This window comes from Mustela erminea, chromosome 17 (assembly GCF_009829155.1).
Source record: "Mustela erminea isolate mMusErm1 chromosome 17, mMusErm1.Pri, whole genome shotgun sequence".
Lineage (NCBI taxonomy): Eukaryota > Metazoa > Chordata > Mammalia > Carnivora > Mustelidae > Mustela > Mustela erminea.
Genome location: NC_045630.1, coordinates 29,388,808 through 29,414,094, shown reverse-complemented (window position 1 = coordinate 29,414,094; position 25,287 = coordinate 29,388,808). Strand labels below are relative to the sequence as shown.

Here is a 25,287-nt window from a genome sequence, read left to right as displayed (position 1 = left end):
TCCATGCTCTGCATATTTTAAGTTCAAGAATCCATAGTTCTAATGTAAAGTTTAAAGAAGGAGGAAAAAAAATTGTGTACACAGCCTGATAACTTTGTGAGAAAAAGCAGGTACACACACACATATATATACACACAAGATTAAGGGGGAAATAAACCAAATAGAGCATTTGGGATTGTGGGATTAAGAGTTGAAGAATAATCATTTTTCTTAAATTTTTTTCAAAAGCTATACCCTTGTAATTGAAACAAGGTTTCAGAATTGAGAGCTCTCTGTAAAACACTCTTCGGAACGAGTAAAAATATATGTAAAATATGGTTCTGCTAAAGGACCCAATAGAGATGTTGGCTTTGTTTGAATTTTCTAGCATGTCAAGGTAACAGTATTTAGCTTCCAGCAGAAGAGTAGGGGGAGCGCAGGCCCTCAGGGGAAGTGTCTGCACCTCGCCTACCTCATAGCAGTACTGCTGAACCTTATGCAAAACTTTGTTGAGGTCCTTATTGAGCTGCTCAAGCTCCAGAACGATGGTTGCATATCTCCGCTGAAACTCGATGCCGATGGGCATGGAATAGGATTTCTGCAAGGAAAAAAAATCAGATTTTTAAAAAAGAGTTATTTTAGGGGCGCCTGGGTGGCTCAGTGGGTTAAAGCCTCAGGTCATGATCCCAAGGTCCTGGGATCGAGCCCCGCATTGGGCTCTCTGCTCAGCAGGGAGTCTGCTTCCCCCTTTCTCTCTGCCTGCCTCTCTGCCTACTTGTAATCTCCATCTGTCAAATAAATAAATAAAATCTTAAATAAATAAATAAATAAGAGCTTATTTATTTATCTATTTATTTATGCTCTTATTTATTTATGTATTTATTTATTTACTTATTTTTAAAAGATTCTATTTATTTATTTGACAGATCACAAGTAGGCAGAGAGGCAGGCAGGAAGAGAGAGGAGGAAGCAGGCTCTCCGCGGAGCAGAGAGCCCGATGCGGGGCTCGATCCCAGGACCCTGGGATCATGACCTGAGCTGAAGGCAGAGGCTTCAACGCACTGAGCCACCCAGGTGCCCCAAGAGTTATTTTAAAAAGAGTTATTTATTTATTTGGAAGAGAGAGAGAGAGGGAGAGCATGAGTAGGAGTGGGGGAGAAGCAGACTTCCCTACTGAGCAAGGAGCCTGATGTGGGGCTCGATCCCAGGACTTTGGGATTCTGAGCTGAGCCGAAGGCAGACGCTTAACTGACTGAGCCACCCAGGTGCCCCCAAAATCAGTTTTTTAAGATTTTATTTATTTGACAGACAGAGATCACAAGTAGGCAGAGAAGCAGGCAGAGAGAGAGGGGGAAGCAGGCTCTCTGCTCGGCAGGGAGCCTGCTTCCTCCTCTCTCTGCCTCCCTCTCTGCCTGCTTGTGATCTCTCTCTGTCAAATAAATAAATAAAATCTTAACAACAGGGGCGCCTGGGTGGCTCAGTGGGTTAAGCCGCTGCCTTCGGCTCAGGTCATGATCTCAGGGTCCTGGAATCGAGTCCCACATCGGGCTATCTGCTTAGCAGGGAGCCTGCTTCCTCCTCTCTCTCTCTCTCTCTGCCTGCCTCTCTGCCTACTTGTGATCTCTCTCTGTCAAATAAATAAAATCTTAAAAAAAAAAAAAAAATCTTAACAACAACAACAACAAAAAGTTCTAAAAAAGTTAAACATCTACACCTACCATATGATCCAAGAGAAATGAAAATATTTGTCCATGCAAAGACTTGTACATGAATGTTCAATTTTCTTTGTAATAGCTAAAAAATGTAAACAATTCAAATGTCCTTCAACAGGGGAATGGATAAACAGATTGTGGTATATCCACACAAGGTGGTACTGCTCAGCCATAAGAACAAACTACAAGGGCGCCTGAGTGGCTCAGTGGGTTAAAGCCTCTGCCTTCGGCTCAGGTCATGATCCCAGGCTCCTGGGATCGAGCCCCGCATCGGGCTCTCTGCTCGGTGGGGAGCCTGCTTCCCCTCCTCTCTCTCTGCCTGCCTCTCTCCCTGCTTGTGATCTCTGTCAAGTAAATAAATAAAATCTTAAAAAAAAAAAAAGAACAAACTACAGTATGTTGCATGAACCGTGGAACACACAACTCTGTCGATGAATCGAAATCGTTACACCAAATGAGAGATGCCAGGCCAAAAAAGCATATATACTGTTTGATTCCACTTATGTACAATTCTAGAAAATGCAAACTAGTCGGTGAGGACAGAAGGTAGATGAACGGTTGCCTGGAGGCTGGAGTAGAGGGAAGGATGGATTGTAAAGGGCTTGGAGAAATCTGGTCAGGAGTGGAGAAGACAGAAATACTTGTAACCTAGTATCTGGTGATGGTTTCATGGGTGTATATGTATATATGGGCAAACACATATATATGACCAAACCATACATTTTAAACAGACACAGTTCACTGTACACCAGTTATACCCCCAATGAAGGGGTAGTCATGGGAAAACTCCACCCAGATCAACAGAACAGTGCTAACCCTTCAGAAGCCCCTGTGCATCACCTTACAATCTCTTCTCTCTTCCCTCCAAGGCAACCTTACTAACATCAAGCCTCATGGTATGACTTCTGAAATTTATTTAAAATGCAATCATAGGGGCGCCTGGATGGCTCAGTGGGTTAAAGCCTCTGCCTTCGGCTCGGGTCATGATCCCAGGGTGCTGGGATCAAGCCCCACGTTGGGCTCTCTGCTCGGCGGGGGGACTGCTTCCCCCACTCTCTCTCTGCCTGCCTCTCTGCCTACCTGTGATCTCTGTCTGTCAAATAAATAAATAAAATCTTAAAAAAAAAATAAAATGCAATTATACAGTATATACTTTTGTTCTTAGCTTCTTTCAATTAACATTGTGAAATTCACCCATCCAGTTGTGCACACCCCCAGTCAGTTCCCCTCACTGTGGTATAGTGTTCCTTTGTAGCAATACATCTATCCAGCCATCCTATTGGTTCCATCTATTGTTGGGCAACAGGGCTGCAAATTGTTCTTGGCCAACAGGAATAGTGCTGCTATGACACTCTGTACTTACGTACCCACATGTGTAGCTTTAGTAGACAGAACCAGAGTTCCCCAAAGGGATGGAATAAGAATGTTCTGGCTGGGGCGCCTGGGGGACGCAGTCAGTGAGGCATCTGATTTCTGGTTTCAGCTCAGGTCATGATCTTGGGATGGCAAGATCAAGCCCCACATCAGGCTCCATGCTCAGCACAGAGATAGCTTGGGATTCTCTCTCTCTCCCTCTGCCCCTCCCCAACCCCCTCTCTGAAATAAAGTCTTTACAAAAAAAGTTCTGGCTGCTTCACATATTTTCCTATCTTTGATTTTTTTTTTTTGACACATTACCTTATTTTATTCAAATACCAGTCTGATCACACACAGTCCAAGAACACTCAAATAATAAGGCACATATAAACAGATGTTAAAGATTGGTCTTCAAATATTCTGCCCAATGATGCCATGCTTGCCTATGATCTCACCGACATAAAACCACATCCATACCTTGGTGGTCTCCAAGCCATTCAGCAGAGCTTCAACAACTGTAAGCTGTTCCAAGCTACCAGTTTGAGCATTCCTGACTATTTTTTTCAAGCTCTGATAGCTCTAGGCACCAGGGATCTCAACAGTGGTTGGAGGAAGCATCTCAACCTTCGCATAGCACCAAAATGTGGCCAACTGAGGCTATGAGTAAGTCATAGCAGTGTTCACCAACTCTAGGGCCTTCTCCACAGGTTACAGACAAACTGGGCCAATCTCTGATATTTTAAGTGTTTGAATAGGAGCCACTTGAGAGAATGTGAGTGATATCTCTTTGTGGTATTAATCCGCATTTTCTCTATTACCCACGAGGCTGGGTACCTTATCAAAAATTTTTTGTACATCTGAATATCCTTTTTTTTTTTTTTTTAAAGATTTTATTTATTCATTTGACACAGAGAGATCACAAGTAGGCAGAGAGGCAGGCAGAGAGAGAGAGAGGAGGAAGCAGGCTCCCCGCGGAGCAGAGAACCCGATGCGGGACTCGATCCCAGGACCCTGAGATCATGACCTGAGCCGAAGGCAGCGGCTTAACCCACTGAGCCACCCAGGCGCCCTTTTTTTTTTTTTTTTTTAAAGATTTTATTTATTTGAGAGAGACTGAGTGAGCAAGTGGGGGAGGAGCAAAGGGAGACGAAGACTCTCCACTGAGCAGGGAGCCTGACACGGGGTTCGATCCCAGGACTCCAGGATCACGGTCTGAGTCAAAGGCAGACATCCAACTGACTGAGCCACCCAGGCACCCCTGCCTATCTTTTTCTTATTGACTTACAGTTCTTTATATATTCTGAAGGCAAGCTTTTGATCAATTACATGTGCTTTAAGCATTTCTTTCCATTCTGTGGTTTGCCTTTTATTTTCTCATAGTTATATCTTTTGATGAACAGAGATTTATAATTTTAATGTAGTTCAATGTATTAATCTTTTCCTTTATGGTTACTGTGTTTTATACTCCATTTGTCTCACTTAAAGAGTTCTTACCACCAAGGTTTTTGTTTTTTTGTTTTTTTTACCCCAAGGTCTTAAATTCTCCTACATTATCTTTTAGAAGCTTTATATTTTGCCTTTCACATTTAGATCTAAAATACCAATCATTCCGGGGGCTTGGGGGGACACCTGGCTCTCAGTTGGTAAAGCACGCAACTCTTGACCTCAAGATTATGAGTTTGAACCTCATGTTCGGTGGAGACATTACTAAAAAAAATTAACTCTTAAAAAAAAAATAGGGGTGCCTGGGTGGCTCAGATGTTTGGGTGTCTGCCTTCCGCTCAGGTCATTATCTCAGGGTCCTGGGACCGAGTCCCGCATCAGGCTCCCTGCTCAGCAGGAAGCCTGTTTCCTCCTCTCTCACTGCCTGCCTCTGCCTACTTGTGATCTCTCTCTCTGTCAAATAAATAAATAAAAGCTTTAAAAGAAAATAAAAATATATAAAACCAGTAATTTTTCAGTGAGGTAGGGGGTCGGGATCCCACGCCCACCATACTATTATCCATTGACTCAGTACCATTTCAAAAACCTTTCTTTCCTCATTACTCTGCAGAACCACCTTTGTCATAGATCAAGTGTCTATTCCTGGATACTTCTGAAATCTCATTTTCTAACTACTTATTACTAATACATGGAAATATAACTACTTTTATTAAAAACCGATCTTTAGCAACTTTGCTAAACTAATTCTTATAATTTATCTGCAGATCTTTTAGATTTTCTGGGTACACAACCACATCATCTGTGGTTCACATCATCTATGGTTCACATCATCTGTGAATAAAACAAACTGGTCTTATTTCTTCCTTTCCAATATTTATAGATTTTTTTCCTTTATTACACTGGCTAGAATCTCCAATATGCTATGAAATAGCAATTGTGATTATAGGCTTCCATATGTCATTTTCATTTTGAAAAAGAAAGGGTTTTTTTGTTTATTATTTTTAAAAAGTCAGCTCTATGTCCAATAGGGGCCCAAACTCAGAACCGCGACAGTGAGAGTCACATACTCTACAGGCTGAGCCAGTCGCATGCCCCTCAAGAGAAAATCTGTAACACTTCACTAGTAAGTATAACATTTGCTGTAAGTGTTCTGGTATATAGTGTCAGATTATGGGATCTTAATCTTTTTTTTTTTTTAATTTTATTTATTTATTTGACAGACAGATCACAAGTGGGCAAAGAGGCAGGCAGAGGCAGAGAGAGGGGGAAGCAGGCTCCGCGCTGAGCAGAGAGCCCGATGCGGGGCTCGATCCCAGGACCCCGGGACCATGACCCGAACTGAAGGCAGAGGCTTTAACCCACTGAGCCACCCAGGCACCCCAAGGGATCCTAATCTTAACTATTCCTAGTTTGGTAAGAATATTTATTTTTCCACCAGGAAGGGATGCTTAATTATGTAAGATGGTTTTTCTTCATTTATTGAGATGTTCTTGTGGATTCTCTTTACTCTCTTAAGTTGATAAATGATACTTAAAAATATATTTTTTTAAAGATTTTATTTGTTTGACAGACAGAGATCACAAGTAGACAGAGAGGAGGAAGCAGGCTTCCTGCTGAGCAGAGAGCCTGATGTGGGGTTTGATCCCAGGACCCTGATAACAAGACCTGAGCCGAAGGCAGAGGCTCAACCCACTGAGCCACCCAGGCACGACATACACTTAAATCTTTTTAAATTAATAAATGACTATCTTCAAGAGTCTTTTATCTATCTATCTATCTATTTATCTATTATTTATTTAGAGAGTGAGAAAGCACATGTGAGTGGGGGATAGAGGGAAAGAGAGAGAGGGAATCTCTAGCAGGCTCTGTGCTCAGTGCAGAGTCCAAGCCAGGGCTAGAACCCATAACCCTGAGACCATGACCTGAGCCAAAATCAAAGTTAGCCATTCAACCAAGTAACTGAGCCACCCAGTTGCCCCTAATCCTTTTTCTTATCAACTTCTAAGCTTATTCATACTGTGATCAGAGAACATATTCTGGAGAAGTCTAATCAATCTGACATTTGTTGAAATTTTATTTAGGGACAGCATACAATTAAATTTTATAAATAATCTATGTGAGCTTGAAAATAATACGTATCCTGCAGGTGGTAGGTATGTCAAAGGGATCAAGTTTGTTAACTGTGTTTTTGAAATCTATATCATTAGCAGTTTTTTTAAGTAACATGGATTTTTAAAACATTTTTTTTTATTTTTAAAACATTTTTTATTAAATCTATTTGATTTTTTTTTTTTAAGGAAGCTCTATGCCCAAAATGGGGCTTAAACTCATGACCTCAAGATTAAGAGTTAGCCAGTAAGACTAAGCCCCTCCTTATTAGGTTTTTTTGACTAGGTGTTTTATCTATATAGTGGAAATGTCTTTTTCCTTTGAATTTTGCCAATTTTTGCTTTATGAATTTGGAAGCCATTATTATGTACATATAACTTTGAAATTATTTTGAAATGATACCTTTCATCATTAAGAAGCACACTTCTTTATATCCAATAATATCTGTTGCCCTGAATTTTACTGTCAGGTACTACTATAGCTATCAGACCTTCTATTGCTAGTTTAATACTTGGCACTGCATTCCTTTTCATACATTTAAAATTTTTTTATTTTCAGGATCCTTTAATATTAAATGTATCTCTTGCACACATCATAGAGTTGGGCTTTTGCTTTTCATTCAGTTTGGCAATCTTTGCCTTTTATTCAGAAGATTTAGTCCACTTGTATTTAATATTATTACTGATATATTTAGATTTAAATTGACCATCTTACTATTTCCATTCAATTTGTCCCTGTTTGGTATTATTATTATTTGTTCTTGCCTTTGTCTTTTTAAAGATTGATTGAATATTTTTATTGTTCCATTTCCCTACCCATCTCACCCTGATTAGTTTGGTAGTTATGTATCTTTTACTATTATTTTAACAGGTGCCTCAGAAATTAAAATATACATCCTTGATTTATCATGTCTATATGTACACCACCCACAATAGGCAATTGTTGGACTGTTTTTCTTTTTTTTAAAGAGTTTATTTATTTATTTGACAGACAGAGATCACAAGTAGGTAGAGAGGCAGGCAGAGAGAGCGGGGAAAGCAGGTTCCCTGCTGAGCAGAGAACCCAATGTGGGGCTCAATCCCAGGACCCTACTAAGATCATGACCTGAGCCAAAGGCAGAGGCTTAACCCACTGAGACACTTAGGTGCCCCTGGATTGTATTTTTATTTATTATTATTTTAATAATTTTAAAAAATTTTATTTATTTATTTGACAGAGAGGGAGAGATCACAAGTAGGCAGAGCAGCAGGCAGAGAGAGAGAGGGAAGCAGGCTCCCCACTGAGCAGAGAGCCCAATGCGGGGCTCGATCCCAGGACCCTGGGATCATGACCTGAGCTGAAGGCAGAGGTTCAACCCACTGAGCCACCCAGGTGCCCCTGGATTGTATTTTTAATTCTTTGTATTTTAAATGTCATGAAGTATGATTTTATATAGTATCACTTAGATTAATCCACAGTTATCCTTTTTCTCTTCATCCCTTCCAAAACTTCAAGTTTTTTCTTCCTTATTTATTTATTTGAGAGAAAGTGAGAGAGAGAGAGAGAGAGAGAGCTTTAGCTGAGGGAGACGTGCGGGGAGGGAGAAACAGACTTCCCACTGAGCAGGAAGTCTGACCTGGGATTTAATCCCAGAACACTGGGATCATGACCTGAGCCCAAGGCAGACACTCAACTGACTGGTCTCCCAGGAACCCCTCAAGTTTTTTCTTTTGCTTGAACAAAAACTTTATTTCCTTTAACTATAGGTATTCTTTTTTTTTTTTTTTTAAAGATTTTATTTATTTATATGACAGACACAGATCACAAGTAGGCAGAGAGAGAAGGAGAAGCAGGCTCCCCGCTGAGCAGAGAGCCCGATGCGGGGCTCGATCCCAGGACTCCGGGATCATACCTGAGCCGAAGGCAGAGGCTTTAACCCACTGAGCCACCCAGGCGCCCCTAACTATAGGTATTCTTGAAAAAACTCTATAAATTTATCTTCAAATAGTCCTTATATTACTTTACCTTGAAATTGAATACAGAAATCTAGGTTGGTAATAATTTTGTTTCAGCCCTATGAAGATGTTATTCCATTTTCTGTTCTCTCTGTGGAGAAGTCAGATGTCAAACAAATTCCTGCCCAGTATACATCTGGTTCTGGGAACTTTATTTTTTTATTTATTGTAATTTATTTATTTAAGTAATCTCTACATCCAACGTGGATCTCAAACACATGACCCCATGATCAAAAATTGGACACCGGGGGGCTCAGTCAATTAAGTGCCTGCCTTTGGCTCAGGGTCATGATCCTAGGGTCCTGGGACCAAGTCCCACATCAGATTCCTTGCTTAGCGGGAGACTGCTTCTCCTTCTGACTGCTCTACCTGTTCTACCTGGAGCTCTCCATGCTCCTGCTCTCTCTCTGACAAATAAATAAATAAAATCTTAAAAGGTTAAAAAAAAAAGAATCACATGCTCTACTGAATGAGCCAACCAGGTGCTCCTGGCTCTGGATAGTTTACATATTTTTTTATTTTGTGTATAGTTTTTTGCAGTTTTACTATCACTATGCCTTAGAGTCCTTATCTTTTTATTTATCCCATTGAGATTCACAGGGCTTCTTGAATCTGTGGTCTGTTATTTTTTGACAGTTTGGAATGTTCTCAGTCACTATCTCTTTAAATATTCCTTCTGTCCCATTATCTCTTTTCTCCTTCTCTTACTCCATTAGACATGCTAGACCTCTCATTATGTCCCTCATTTCTCTTCTCTTCTGTATTTTCCATCCATTTTCCCTCTATGCTTCATTCTGTGTATTTTCTGATCTATTTTCAATTACTAGCTCTCTCTTCAACTGTTCCTAATCTGCTGTGGTTATACCTCCCAAATGAGTTAATTTTGATTGCTATAGTTTACTTCCAGAACTTGCATTTGGTACTTTTTGTTGTTTCCAATTCTCTTATAAAATTCTCAATTTTGTCTCATTTCTTTAAACAAATTAAGCACTTAAAATCTATGTCTAAAAAATTCCATTATCTAGAATCTGCCGATTGTTTATACTTTCTTTTGGTTTTATTAGGGTTATCTTGTCTCCTCTTGTGTCTGAGATTTAAAAATCAGTTTCTAGACACTGTATAGTAAGAAGTTTAGAAATAATTTGAGGCCTAGTGTAATGTTATATTCCACTAAGAGGAATACTTACTTCTTGTGGGTCTCAGATTCTATAATCACATCAGTTCCACTTTGGAGATGAGATAATTTGAAGCTGGGCCAACATTGCCTTTTGGCGTTCCAACTCAGAGCATGGAAGGTTTGCCAGCTTCCCCTAACCCTTGATGGTCTCTGGACTCTTAATTTTTGTCCTCTCTCCCCTTGTATACATTTCAGGAATGCCACTCAATTTCTCAGTTACCTTTTCTAGAAGTGTGGAAAACCCCTGAAGAAAAAAGCAATGCTAAATGACAGGTTCCCCCTTCTGAGTTTACTTCTTTTCCCAGATTCTATCCCTGTAATTCTTTAAGACCTAGTTAATGCTTTAGTGTCTACAAGCAGGTTATTTTTATATTTTATTCCAGAGGAAAAAGTTGTTTTCAACTACGTGGATTAGAAAGGTTAACCCAAATTACCTAGTCTACCATTACTAAAAGCAGAAGCCTCAAATTTCCCCCAAATTCCATATTCAAATTCTTTAGAGGAGTGTCTGTTTCTTTCTTTTCAACTTGGGTAAATGTCACATTTACCCAGTTCTGTCACTAGGATGAAAACGGGGAATGAGGAAACTGACACTGAATCAATTCCTTTTAAGTAGTGTACCTCACTTCTGCACTCCTCCATCATATGCGGAACTCTGGGCCGGGAGCCTCTTTAGGGTTCCAACATGTAGACTCTCAGCCATGTTCCATCTCAGCTGTGTTTCAACCAACATGGAAAATTTTTAAAATCCTGCAATCTCCCTGTGACCATTTGCAATCACTTGGAGACGGTACTTGGGATGAATATTTGCCATCCTATAAATCCATAAGCAAGTTATGACTTCCAGTACTATTCAAAAAATTCTTTTTTTAAAACACATTAAAAAATATATTTTATTTATTTATTTGACAGAAAGAGAGATCACAAGGAGGCAGAGTAGGCAGGCAGAGAGAGAGGGGAAATCAGGCTCCCCGCTGAACAGGGAGCCCGGATGTGGGGCTGGATCACAACCTGAGCTGAAGGCAGAGGCTTAACCCACTGAGCCACCCAGGTGCCCCCCCAAAATTTCTTAGTGAATTTTCTACATTAAAAAAGAGAAAACTGATAATTTTCTCCTATGACTAAAATTGACATCTCCATATTTTTGGACTGACTAGATTAATAGAATAGGATATAAAGCACTGTCAAGATAACCCGAATATGCCATCTTATATATTTCCTGATTTATTTATTCTGAATCACTTTTAATAACCTCTGTTAACATGACTCCCTTAGACAAGGCACCAGTGCTAGGGATTCTACATTCATGCAAACTGTCAAAAACCCAGCTCACCCATTAATCCTATCCTGCGGGATGGTCAGTGGCATAATGAGGTCTGGGGTAATGAACTGCATTGCACTGCTAATTTACTTAGCATGTGTTCAGTATAACAAAACATAAAGATAGCAAACTAGGATTTTAAAATAACATTTATCTCATTTATCTCAAGGTTTTCTTCAAAAAAGTATTTTTAATTCCTTAGATATAGAAGTCCCCACCATTTTAAAAGTAGACAAATAAAGAAAAAAGAGAAATATTCTTACCAATTTTTCTGCTTCTGTGTTCATTTCCCTTAATTTTTTGATATGTTCCTTCTTAATCATGAGAATTTTTGACAATTTGGTCTACAGAAAAAGAAAAAGAGATGTTTTGGAATAGAGGTATTTAAGTATAACAACCATCAAATTACCAATCTTCCAATAAGACATTTTAGCATATTTTAGTGTTTCAATATAAATAAATACAGCACATTTTAAAAAATAAAAATCTGACTGGCTAACCAAAAAAGATTTTTTTTTTTTAAAGATTTTATTTATTTGACAGATCACAAGTAGGCAAAGAGGCAGGCAGAGAGAGGAAGGGAAGCAGGCTCCCTGCTGAGCAGAGTCAGATGCGGGGGGCTGGATCCCAGGACCCTGAGATCATGACCTGAGCCAAAGGCAGAGGCTTCAACCCACTGAGCCATCCAGGTACACCTCCATTCTTTTCCCTTTTTTTTTTTTTTTAAAGATTTTATTTATTTGACAGAGAGAGATCACAAGTAGGCAGAGAGGCAGGCAGAGAGAGAGGAGGAAGCAGGCACCCTGCTGAGCAGAGAGCCCGATGTGGGACTCGATCCCAGGACCCTGAGATCATGACCTGAGCCGAAGGCAGCGGCTTAACCCACTGAGCCACCCAGGCGCCCCTTCTTTTCCTTTTTTTAAAGTAATCTCTACACCCAATGTGTAGCTTAAATTCACAACAGAAGATCTAGTGGAATGCTCCCCTGACTGGGCCAGCCAGGTGTCCCTTAGTTATGTTAAAAAAAAAAAAAAAAAAAGAAAAAGAAAAGAAATAAAAGCCCTTATCTCTTAGAGATACATAACAAAATATTTACATATAAATGATACAGTGTCTGGTCTTTGCTTCCAAATAATGCAAGAGGGAGCAAGTAGGTGGAAGTATAGATGAACCAGGACTGGTCAGGAGTTGCTGAGACCGGTTCTAGCTCCATGATAGGTACACAGAGGAGCAGCAAACAATTCTGTCTGCTTTTATGTGCTTAAATTTTCAATAATAAAAAAAACTAAAAATTGGCCTCAGTTGATATAGGCAGAGGGCCTAGTTAGAAAGATATGCCCCACGCCTGGGTTAACAAGAGCAACTGGAGTGTCATAAAACCTTACATATTATAAAAGACAGGTATATGAACTTTTATTTTTATCTCTTCGAGAGCTTAAAATAAAGTAGTGGGGTGTTTTTTGTTTTTTAATAGTGTTTTTTTAAAAATTAATTAATTAATTTGACAGACAGAGATTACAAGTAGGCAGAGAGGCAGGCAGAGAGAGAGAGAGGAAGAAGCAGGCTCCCTGCCGAGCAGAGAGCCCAATACAGGGCTCGATCCCAAGACCCTGGGATCATGACCTGAGCCCAAGGCAGAGGCTTTAACCCACTGAGCCACGAGGCGCCCCATAAAGTAGTATTTTAATTAGGCTTCTTCATACCTAGTTTTTGATGTTAAAAAAGCACTGAACCCAAGTATTTTAACATCAAGAAAAACACCAGTACTTCCGAGGTACTGCAGTAGTGCTCAGCTTCCGGCTCCCTCTGCTGGCGTCTCTCCCTCTCTCCCTCGCTCTCACGTGTGTGTGCACATAGACACACAACCAAATAGGTCATATGAGCTTTGTTTTTACATCTATTACTTAAAGAATTTCTTTAAAAAACAAGTGTCCTCTTTGTGAAGAGGATAAGGCTTGGCTCTGTTCATAATTTCAACCTTTTTTTTGTTGTTGTTAAGAATTTATTTACTTGACAGACAGAGATCACAAATAGGCAGCACAGCCTGCAGAGAGAGATGGGGAAATAGGCTCCCCGCTGAGCAGAGAGCCTGATGCTGGCTGGATCCCACCACCCTGAGATCATGACCTGAGCCAAAGGCAGAGGTTTAACCCACTGAGCCACCCACACACCCCACCCTTTAACTTTTCATATAAAAATATCTTATCTACCTTTGGAAGCCAAAAGGCAAAAGAAAGCACTGCGAGGATAACCAACAACATATGATCAAGGAATACAAAATGCTATACATATGCAATTAAATCATAACACGTTTCCTTAAAACAACATCAATGGCAAGTGGTTTAACACTGAATATTTTAATGGATTATGTTACCAATCTTTTTATTTATGCTCTACCCCAAGCAAATGTAGTTTTTCTTCTCAGAAAAGGAAAAGAAGGGCGCCTGGGTGGCTCAGTTGGTTAACGGTCTGCCTTCGGCTCAGGTCAGGATCTCACGGTCCTGGGATCGAGCCCCAAATCGGGTTCCCTGCTCAGCAGGGAATCTGCTTTTCCCTCCCCCTCTGCCTGCCGTTCTGCCTACTTGTGATCTCTCTCTCTCTCTCTCTTTCAAATAAGTAAATAAATAAAATCTAAAAAAAAAAAAAGGAAAAGAAATCAAACATTATTAGACTATGATTCAAAGTAAATGACTGATTTAATCTAATTTTCAAAGTGAACAGCTCATTCTATTCTCATTCTCTTCCAGTCTATTCAGGAATATTGTTCTACATAATAATTCTACACTTGTTTCAGGTGATGCTTATATTTCTCAGTGTCTACCACTAGTCAGCCAGTCAACGCATTGTAACTGCTCAGTTGACTGATAACTGCAGCACGCACTGAGGTCCCTAATAAAGGCCTTTATACTTACACAAGTTATTAACAGCCAACCACTCAGGTTTGACAGAGCATATGCTATAACGTTAGAGTCCTTAACACAGCAAAATAAGAACCAAACCCAAGAAGAGCTCAACAAAAAAGCCTCTAAGTCTTTTTTGAGTGTTACAACTTTCACTTCCTTAAGGTTACTTTATTTTTATTGATAGTATTATTAGTTAATTAATTAATTAATTTGTTAGAGAGAGAGAGCATGAACGAATGGGAAGAGCAGAGGGAAAGAGAATCTCCAGCAGACTCTCCACTAAGTGCAGAGCCTGATGTAGGGCTTGTTCTCAGAACCCTGAGATCATAAACTGAGCTGAAATCAAGAGTCAGACATTCAACCAACTGAGCCATGCAGGTGCCCTGACTTTTATTTTCAAGCTTTGCTGGAAAGAACAATTTGTGTGTGTGTGTGTATGTGTGTGTATTTATTAAAGCATGAGGACAGGACCCATGGGCAGAAAAAGATGCTGCTTGGAAATAACAGTGTTCTTAAAACCAACACAATGGTTAAAAAAAAAAAAAAAAAAGAAAAAGTAAAAATATTTGGTCATAGAAAGATTTTCTATTTTAATTAACACAAAAGCTGTTCAGTTTTTTTCATAAACAAGCCAAGATACTCAGAGCAATTCTTACCACTTGGATAAGGAATTCTACTGGAAAACCACCTAACGTTTCAGTGTCAGAGCCAGAAATCTTACTTCTCCAAGGCGACTGTCCTAGTAAAGGATCATTATCCTATGGGAATAAAAGGGAATCATTTAACCACTGACTGTTCAAAAGAAAGCATTTTATTTTTAGATAAAAAATAAATCAAATTATAATATTACATTAAAAATCTTACAAATATTTCCAGAGTTGAAGCAACTATTTACTTATATAATAACTGACAACTTATAATAATGTAGCTACCTCCTGAAGTTGCTGTAATAGATGTGTATTTCATAAAAACATAACTCACACTCATAATAATACTTTAAATTATTGACGACATTTAAAAAATATTATTTACCGTAATCGGTGACTGGAGAGGAGGAGTATAATGTAATCGTGGTGGAGTCATAAAGAATCGAGAAGGCCGCTGTTTTTGTCCAAAGGCAGCAATTGGCATCGTCTCATGAGGCTCATTACTCTTTGAGAAAAGAGAAAAGTGCACAGGTCTTGAAGAACTTTACCGACCATCTCAGCTTTATAAACATGACATTGCACCTGGAGATATTCACCACAGAATCTACGATCTTACAAAGGTCAAAGGCCTAAAACATAAGTCAGAGAATGAAAATACTACTTTGCTATCAAAAGGCTAAACTCACAAAACAGAAGAATTAAGAAAAGAAAAAGACCACTGGATCCAAACAGTTAGGAAATGAAATATTAAACAAATATAAAACTGACCACTGGTGCTTCCTGTGTGCTAAAGGCTGGCTCAGTATTACCTAGTGTACTCCCAATCCACTCTTACTTACCGGCCGGGGAGAAATACTTGGGTGATCTCATAAAGCAAATTACATTAATGAGCTGGAAATGCAATTTTCCTTTTTTGAAAGGGGTGGTTGAAAGATTGCATCCTTTATGGAAAAATACTTAAGGTTGGTGTACTTAGCTCTACAGATGTAGTCCAAATTTTCTTTCTCTCCTATTTCTCCTCTCTAAAAAGTATGTTTGAGGAAAGCCTCACAATAAACAGTATTAATTTTTAAAAAGTATGCATCAGAAAAAGAAGATTCTTCTATATTTGCACTAAGAAGATAAAGAAATTATGACTTTTCAAAAGTATTTTATATATTTATTTGGCAGAGAGAGAGAGGACAAGCAGGGGGAGTGGTGGCAGAGGGAGAAGCAAACTCCCTGCTGAGCAGGGAGCCTGATGTAGGGCTCGATCCTGGGACCCTCATGACCTGAGCAACCCAGGTGTCCCAAGAAATTTTGATTTTCAGTTGTAAGGTCATAACTTGATTTTTAAAAATCAAGTTTACAACAAAGAAATTTAAAAAGGGAGGTGACAAGTGAACAATTTTATTTCCATAATTCTTAGTGGCAAACAATTCTATTATAAAAAGTTCATTACTGGGGCACCTGGGTGGCTCAGTCAGTTAAGCATCTGCCTTCGGCTCAGTTCATAATCCCAGGGTTCTGGGATTGAGCCCCACGTCAGGCTCCTTGCTCAACAGCCTGCTTCTCCCTCTCTCTTTGCTGCTCCCCCTGCTTGTGCTCTCTGTCGAATAAATAAATAAAAATCTTTAAAAAATAAAAAGTTTGTTATTAAAGCTCTCGGCCAGCTCAGTAAGTACAGTTTGCAACTCTTGATCTAGGGTTGTAAATTCAACCCCTACATTGGGTGTAGAGATTACTTTAAAATCTTAAAAAAAAAGTTAATTATTCAACTTTTTAAAAACTTTATTACACTGCAGAGTTGTTTGGTTCTTTTTTTTTTTTTTTAAAGATTTTATTTGTTTATTTGACAGACAGAGATTACAAGTAGACAGAGAGGCAGGCAGAGAGAGAGAGAGAGGGAAGCAGGCTCCCCGCTGAGCAGAGAGCCCGACGCGGGACTCGATCCCAGGACCCTGGGATCATGACCTGAGCTGAAGGCAGCGGCTTAACCCACTGAGCCACCCAGGCGCCCAGAGTTGTTTGGTTCTTAAAGTTATTTTGACTTATTAGAAAGGTGCATAACTCTTATGACTTTGCTAAATCAAACATGATTGGGAAATAATGGCCTAGTAGTTTAAAGGACTGATTCAAAAATTCAAAGGATTCGGATTCTGGTCTCAGCCTATCTCTACCAGCTCTAGAGCCTTGAATAAATTACTTAATGTACTATGCCTTAAGTTTCATCATGAAAAAAGTGAGGGTAATTAAAAGCCATCCTGTATAATTCTGAGGATGAAACAGAACAAATCCTAACGTACAAGATGTTACTTCATACTTTTATTTTTATTTATTTTTTTTTATTAAGATTTTATTTATTTGACACAGAGAGAGAGAGAGAGATCGCAAGTAGGGAGAGCGGTAGGCAGAGAGAGAGGAGGAAGCAGGCTCCCTGCTGAGCAGAGAGCCTGATGTGGGGCTCGATCCCAGGACCCTGAGACCATGACCTGAGCTGAAGGCAGAGGCTTAACCCACTGAGCCACCCAGGCGCCCTACTTCATACTTTTAAAATCATTTTGTGAGACGACCAAACTTTAACAACAAAGCTTTGGAATAGAAGTGTCATGCAGCTTATTTTCCAAGGTTATTGAAGGAGGAGGGATCGGCTCTGTCACACTAAAATGCTGTGTGGGTAAGGTACAGCGGAGGGATGTTCACTTCTAGACAATGTTGAAGACTTGAGTAGAGTTCTGGTCCAGGGGCCTAGTAGGCAGGACTGTCAACGCCTAAGGATCTTCCTCCATGACCCGAAGTCTAGAATCTATCACAAAATACAGTCCATAGAAAATTCTATATAACACAGCTTTAAGATTTTTTACATTTTTGAGGCATCTGGCTTGTTTGCAGTCAGTTAAGTGTCTGCCTTCTGCTCAGGTCATGATCCCCGAGTCTTGGGATCAAGCCCTGCATCAGGCTTCCTGTTCAGTGGGGACCCTGCTTCTCCCTCTGCCTACTGCTCCTCATGCTTGTGCTCTCTCTCTCTCTCAAATAAATAAAATCTTAAAAAAAAAAATTTTTTTTTAATTTTCAAAGTAATTTCCACACCCAGCGGGGAGCTCGAACTCATAAGCCCAAGATCAAGAGTCATGTGCTCTACCAACTGAGCCAGACAGGCATCTCAAATAACATATTTAATAGGCAGAAGACACAAGCGTATTATTAAATACTTACAAGAACTTCATAGTCAGGGATGGTATGGGTTCCAAGCCCTGCCCTATCAAAAGTTACTCTGTAAGTAGCATTAAAAGTATCCACAGCATCTATCTGTCCAGTGAAGAGACCATCGTGAACACCACGTAATCGAGCTGGGAAAAGAAACAAAAAGGTATTAAGATATTTGGAAGACACAACAAACTGTCAAATGTAAGACTGCTCCAATCATGTAATTTAAAATGTAGAAAGAGGGCGCCTGGATGGCTCAGTTGGTTAAGCGACTGCCTTCAGCTCAGGTTATGATCCTGGAGTTCTGGGATCGAGTCCTGCATCAGGCTCCCAGCTCTATGGGGAGTCTGGGTCTCCCTCTAACCTTCTCCTTGCTCATGCTGTCTCTCACTCAGACAAATAAATAAAATCTTAAAAAAAAAAAAAGTAGAAAGTATAGTATTATTGTTTATTCTAATTTCAAAAAACACATGTACTTCATTTTAGGTTTAGAGAAACTACAAAATTTTCAAACTGCAACCACAAATGATGATCACAGGGTGCCTAAGTGACTCAGTTGGTTAAACAACTGCCTCCAGCTCAGGTCATGGTCCCAGAGTTCTGGGATTGAGTCCCACGTCGGGCTCCCAGCTCCATGGTGAGTCTGCTTTTCCCTCTGAACTCCCCTCTCATGCTCTCTCTCACTCTGTCTCTCTCTCTCTCAAAATAAATAAACAAAAATCTTAAAAAAAAAAAAAGAAAAGAATCTGCCTTTGGCTCAGGTCATGACCCCAGGGTCCTGGGATAGAGTCCCGAGTTGGGCTCCCTGCTCAGAGGGGAGTCTGCTTCTCTCTCTCCCTCTGGCTGCCGCTCCCCCTGCCTGTGCTGTCAAATAAATAAATAAAATCTTAAAAAAAAAATGATGATCGGGTGCCTGGGTGGCTCAGTCAGTTAAGTGTCTGCCTTCAGCTCAGGTCATGATCCCAGGGTCTTGGGGTCAAGCCCCCCATGTCAAACTCCCTGCCCAACTGGAAATTTGTTCCTCCCTCTGCCTCTGGCCTGTCCCCCATTCATGCTTTCTCCTGTGCTCACTCTCTCTCAAATAAATAAATAAAATCTTAAATAAATAAAAACAAATTTTAAAAAATGATGATCGCTAATTTGATGTATGAATGAAATCATATATCAGGGGAAATTTTATTTTTAAAGATTTAAAGCCACATGGGTACGTAAGGGTAAAATACTTTTAAATCATTGCTTTAAACCTGAAATTGAAGAAAAAAAAAGTCAACAGAAGAACTTTGATTATTATACTCAAGTGAAACACTAGGAACAGTTCAACTACCAAAAAAGACCAGGATGATGTTCAGAAAAGATTAATACACCATGCCTCAGACTGGGATCCTCAGAAAGGCCTGCCTGCAAGGTTGGCATCTGGGACCTTGAATTTCAGGAGTGCTCCCACTGTTCTCATACTAGCAGAGGTGGTGTACTGCACCTCGGCTGTGACTGTCGAAGACAACCACTGCAGGGTTCTGGAAATGGACCAAATGCAAAAAACAATTATGGAAACCGAGGGTTTTGGAGGGGAGGGGGTTGGGGGTTGGGTGAGCCTGGTGGTGGGTATTATGGAGGGCATGTACTGCATGGAGTACTGCGGGTGGTGCATTAACAATGAATTTTGGAACACTGAAAAAATAAAGTGGAAAAAAAAAACCCCAATTACATAACATTTACTGTTAGGGCGTCTGGGTGGCTTAGTTGGTTGGGTATCCAACTCTTGAATTTGGCTCTGGTCATGGTCTCGCGGTTATGGGATCAAGTCCTGCTGTGTCAGGCTCCATGCTCAGCACAGAGTCTGCTTCTCTCCCTCTCCCTCTGCCCTCCCCTCATGCTATCTCTCAAAGAAACAAATACATCTTGAAAGGAAAAAAAAAAAAAGAAATGCTTATTGTTAAAAAGTTGCTAAAGCTTCAGGTAAGGACAGGGGAAGTCAGTGGCCTTTCTGCCTGTGGCTTTTCACATCCTCACCATCACCACTCCCTTGGTTGGTAGGAATCATTTTACTAGTGAATGGCTGTGACTGCCAGAGAGGGCAAACTCAATGCGGACCAATGGGTAATACCTGTAACCCTGCCAGTTAAAAGTGGTAAACTTGACCAGGAGAGAGTAAGAGAAGCTCACAGTTCTGTAAGCCCAAGGTATAGTTCTGGCTGAGGTGAGTGACAGAACAGGGAGATCCTAGAAACTAAAGAGCCATAAAAGGCCAAAAGCTCTCCATAAGTCCCTAGCTCACTGGAAAACTATGTGAATGGGTAGAGAAGATGTTAGCAAGCCTGGTAAAAAGTAAAAGCTAAGGTTCACTTGAAAACTGACAGCAACTTTGTATCCCAACGCATATATGGATCGATCTGAGGCCTTTCTTATTAAGATGCTTGTGTACAACCTCTGCCCAAGTCACTGGTTGGTCACTAAGTTCTATGGACACAGATGCAACTCCTAGGAAGCCAAGCTTAAAAATATAAGAATAAAAAACCTGACCAGAGAATATCAGCAGTTACACAAGACAAGTTATGAAAGCAAACACAACTATCAAAAAATTAGAAGGCAGTGTTACTACGATCATTATCTAAAATGTCAAGTTTTTCTTTTTAAAGATTTTATTTTTATCAGGCTCTCTGCTCAGCGGGGAGCATGCTTCCCTTCCTCTCTCTCTCTGCCTTGTAATCTGTCAAATAAATAAATAAATCTTTTAAAAAAAGATTTTATTTGACAGAGGGATAGAGAGAGAGAGCACAAGTAGACAGAGCATCAGGCAGAGGAAGAGGGAGAAGCAGGCTCTCCACTGAGCAGGGAGCCTGATGTGGGGCTCGATCCCAGTACCCTGGGATCATGATGTGAGCCAAAGGCAGCTGCTTAACCAAGTGAATCATGCAGGTGTCCCTAAAATGTCGTTTCCTACCAAAAATTATTAGACATGTAATGAAATAAAAAAGCAGGATTCTTAATCAGGATAAAAGGGGTATTAGGTAGAAATTGACAGAAATGATAGATTTAGCAAAGACTTCAAAAGTAGATACTAGGGTGCCTGGGTGGCTCAATGGGTTAAGCCTCTGCCTTTGGCTCAGGTCATGATCTCAGGGTCCTGGAATCGAGTCCCGCATTGGGCTCTCCACTTGGCAGGGAGCCTGCTTCCTCCTTTCTCTCTCTCTGTTTTGCCTACTTGTGATCTCTCTCTTTGTCAAATAAATAAATAAAATCTTAAAAAAAAAAAAGTAGATACTATATAAAAAAAGTAGATACTATAAATATGTTCAAAGAATTAAAAGAAAGATGGCAATACTTGATAGGATATCTGGACAAATAGAACCTAGAAAAGAATCAGATGAGAACTCTAGATATAAAGAGGAAATTTGAGATAGTAGAAGAATCACTGAATTTGGTTTCAAATAATGTATTGTAGAAGTCTGGATTATGATCTATTAATCAGAGACCAAGAGAAATTATTCAATCCAAAGAACAGAGAGAAAAAAGATTGGAAGAAAAAGAACAGAGCTTCAGACACCTACAGAAAGATATCAAGCTTCAAACATATTTGTAATGAAAGTCCCAAAAGGCAGAAAGCAGAAAAAATAACTGAAGAACCAATGGCAAAAAATTTCCCATATTCGATTAAAAAATTAATCTACTGGGGCACCTCGGTGGCAAAAGCAAAGGCCTTCAGCTCAGGTCATGAGCCCAGAGTCCTGGGATCGAGCCCCACATTGGGCTCTCTGCTCAGTGGGGAGCCTACTTCCTCCTCTCTCTCTCTGCCTGCCTCTGCCTACTTGTGATCTCTGTCTGTCAAATAAATAAATAAAAAATCTTTAAAAAATAAAAATAAAAAAAAAAATTAATCTACCAAGCCAAGAAGCTCACTGAACATTCAAAGAGCTCAATGAAATACAAAGAGCATCACACCTAAAACATCATAGTGAAATTTCCAAAGTCTAAGGACAGAGAGAGAATACTGAAAGCATCAAGAGAAAAATGACATCACATACAGAACATCAACAATATTAACAGGTACATCTCATCAGAGACAATCTCATCAGAAACAAGGAAGGTCAGAGGGCAGTACAGAAGGTATAAACAATACTCTCAACCATATGTCTAACTCACATATATGGAACACTTGATCCAACACTGAAACAATCCTCTGAAACACACATGGGACATTCTGTAAGACAGACCATCTGCTAGGCTATAAAACAAGTCTCAGTAACTTTTTCTTTTTAAGATTTTACTATTTATCTGTCAGAGAGAGAGAGAGAGAGTGTGTGTGAGTGCAAGTGCCCAAGCAAGGAGGGGAGCAGAGGGAGAAGCAGGGTCCCTGCTCAGCAAGGAGCCTGATGCGGGGCTTGATCCCAGGACTGCAGGATCATGACTTGAGACCAAGGCAGATGCTTGACTGACTGAGCCACTAGATGCCCCTGCAGAGGACATTTACGCCCCTCTTCCACAGATCTATATCTGAAGTGCAAGTCAGGTTCCGCTACTATAACAGGAATATCTATTTGTTCAAGTGATGACTAGCTTCTATTTAGTTTTACTTAAGTGGCTGAAAAACTAAAATATATTTTGGTTTAAACTCCTTTGTCTCTAATGCAGCGCTCTCCTTAACAGTGATTTCTTTCTCTCTCTCTCTTTTTTTAAAAGATTTATTTATTTTAGAGAAAGAGCACACACACCCGAGCGAGAGAGAATCTCAGCAGACTCTGCACTGAGTACACAGCCCAAAGTGGGGCTTGATCCCACCACCATGAGATCATGGCCTGAGCCGAAACCAAGAGTGGCACCCACTGAGCCACCCAGGGGGCCCTTTGACAGTCATTTTCTAAAGATTTTTTTTTTTTTTTTAAAGATTTTATTTATTTACTTGAGAGAGAGACAGTGAGAGAGAGCATGAACGAGGACAAGGTCAGAGAGAGAAGCAGACTCCCCATGGAGCTGGGAGTCTGATGCGGGACTCGATCCCGGGACTCCAGGATCATGACCTGAGCCGAAGGCAGTCGTCCAACCAACTGAGCCACCCAGGCGTCCCGACAGTCATTTTCATATGGGATCACTGTGCTGACAATGCAAAGCTAAAAAATCACCAAAAACAAGAGCAGCAACCTATGTTAGTATACATGATCACTCAGGAAAAAGTAGATTCTAGGTCAGAATGCCAAGTTCAGGAAAATAAGAAAAAACATGTTATTGTGGTTACCAGCATTATCCTATGGCTTCTGAGATCATTTAATAATAAGAAAAAAATTTTCCAATACATCTTTAAGGAGAGTGACCCCATTAGCTGGTTAACCCAGGACAATGTTCATTTACACCTGTTATCCCAGTTCAGTTATTAACAGTACCTCCTCTCACATTCAGAAGTATACCCACTTGGGTGATAAATTACATGGCCACTCTGTTACATTGGATGTTTATAAGGCCAAATGCACAATGCAAGAAAAAGATGCAGTTCTTCTTCCTCTTCTTTTTTTTTCAAAGATTTTATTTATTTATTTAAGAGAGGGGTGCCTGGGTATCAGTTGGTTAAGGATCTGCCTTCGGCTCAGGTCATGATTTTGGAGTCCCAAGATGGAGCCTTGCATTGGGCTCCCTACTCAGCAGGGACTCTGCTTCTCCCTCTGTCCTTCATTTCTCTCTATCAAATAAAATCTTCAAAAGAGAGAGAGCAAGTGCATGCATGAATGGGGGGAGGGCCAGAAGGAGAAGCAGACTCCCCACTGAGCAGGGAGACCAATGCTGGGCTTGATCCCAGCACCCTGGGATCATGACTTGAGCCAAAGGCAGATGCTCAACCGAATGAGCCACCCAGGGGCCCCAAGATGCAGTTCTTTAAGCACAGCAGATGGTTTGCTGGTAATGTGGTGAGTACACCTAATTGCACCCCGAAAGTCTAGAAAGCAATTTTATTACAGACATCAAAGGACAGCTTTAAAGATTATGGGTCAGAGCCTCAGGTATGGGCTACCACTCAGAGTCTGGGTTAACAAGAAACTGTCAAAACTTCTCTTTTATTTATTTTTTATTTTTTATTTGTTTTAAAGATTTGATTTATTTTGACAGAGAGAGACATAGCAAGAAAGGGAACACAAGCACAGGAAGTGGGAGAAGGAGAAGCAGACTCCCCACCGAGTAGAGAGCCCCATGCGGGGCTTGATCCCAAGATCCTGAGATCATGACCTTAGCCGAAGGTAGATGCTTAACGACTGAGCTACCCAGGCACCCCAAAACTGTCAAATCTTAACTCTATTTATTTCTATAAATCATATCTTTCCTGTCTTCGTGATGGTCTCTTTCCCTTTACTCCTTCAACTTAGACAAACTACATTACCTTTGGGACACTTCAGATTCTCACAATTTCTTAACAAACAAATGATTTCAAAATCTTTTTCATACCCTGAGTCCCTGACCTCACAGTTTTAGTTCTAGAGTCATTCGGAGTAATGGACATCTAATGAACAATTTCCTGTCCAGTGTGCTCCACTGTGCTATCTAGACATTTCCCCAAGACTCCTCCACTACTCAGACTTCCCATCACATTGAGCACCTTGGTGTTTGTCAGAACTCCTCAGCTTTTCACTCTGCACTATGAGCCATTCACAAAGCCCAGACACTTTCTACCTGCCTGCTCTGCTCTTACTGCAAAACCTCCAATATGCTTTTAAAATTCATTTTGTTGGGGTGCCTGTGTGGCTCAGTTGTTAAGCGTTTGCCTTTGGCTCAGGTCATGATCCCTGATCCTGGGATCAAGTCCTGAACCGGGCTGTCTGCTGGGCAGGAAGCCTGCTTCTCCCTCTCCCACTCCCCCTGCTTGTGTTCCCTCTCTCGCTGTGTCTCTGTCAAATAAATAAAATCTTTTTAAAAAAATTCATTTTGTTATTGTTTTTGAGGAAAATTTGGTCTACCACTACTTATTTACTAAAAAAATTTTTGCAGTAAGGAAAGTGGAATCTTGTTTGTTTATAGCACTTTTCTTTCTAGGTAAAATTTACATACAATGAAACATATGTAAGTGTATAGTTCTGTAAGTTATGGTAAATATCCATGTAAAACAAACCTTTATCAAGTCATGGAGTATTCCTATCATTCCAGAAAGTTCCTCCTTCCTAATCAATACCTTCTTCAGCAGCAACTACTCCTCTGGTATTTTTCTGCCATGAATCAATTTTGCTCATTCTACAACTTCATAGAAATGAAAACCTAACAATATGCATTCTGTAGCTTTCAGCTTCTTTTGCTCAGGATATTGTCTGAAGTGAATCTACAAGTCAGCAGTTTCTCTTAATTGCCAATTTATATTCCATTATAAGAAAATATTATGTTGGGGCGCCTGGGTGGCTCAGTGGGTTGGGCCTCTGCCTTCAGCTCAGGTCATGATCTCGGGGTCCTGGGATCGAGCCCCGCATCAGGCTCTCTGCTCAGCAGGGAGC

General features: G+C 40.3%; 1 protein-coding gene and 1 pseudogene across 3 annotated transcripts in view; both read right to left on the bottom strand.

Annotated features, from left to right (window-relative positions):
* Positions 1–25,287, bottom strand: part of LIN9 (lin-9 DREAM MuvB core complex component) — a 76,102-nt gene that overhangs the window by 4,558 nt on the left and 46,257 nt on the right. For all 3 annotated transcript variants that reach the window (XM_032318562.1, XM_032318563.1, XM_032318561.1), the window contains 5 exons: positions 17,837–17,970; positions 15,027–15,146; positions 14,651–14,752; positions 11,355–11,435; positions 452–577 (listed from right to left, as the gene is read on the bottom strand). In XM_032318562.1, the coding sequence (XP_032174453.1) occupies positions 452–577; positions 11,355–11,435; positions 14,651–14,752; positions 15,027–15,146; positions 17,837–17,970 (563 nt within the window). The remainder of the gene's footprint in view (positions 1–451; positions 578–11,354; positions 11,436–14,650; positions 14,753–15,026; positions 15,147–17,836; positions 17,971–25,287) is intronic.
* Positions 3,264–3,935, bottom strand: LOC116576381 (annotated as a pseudogene).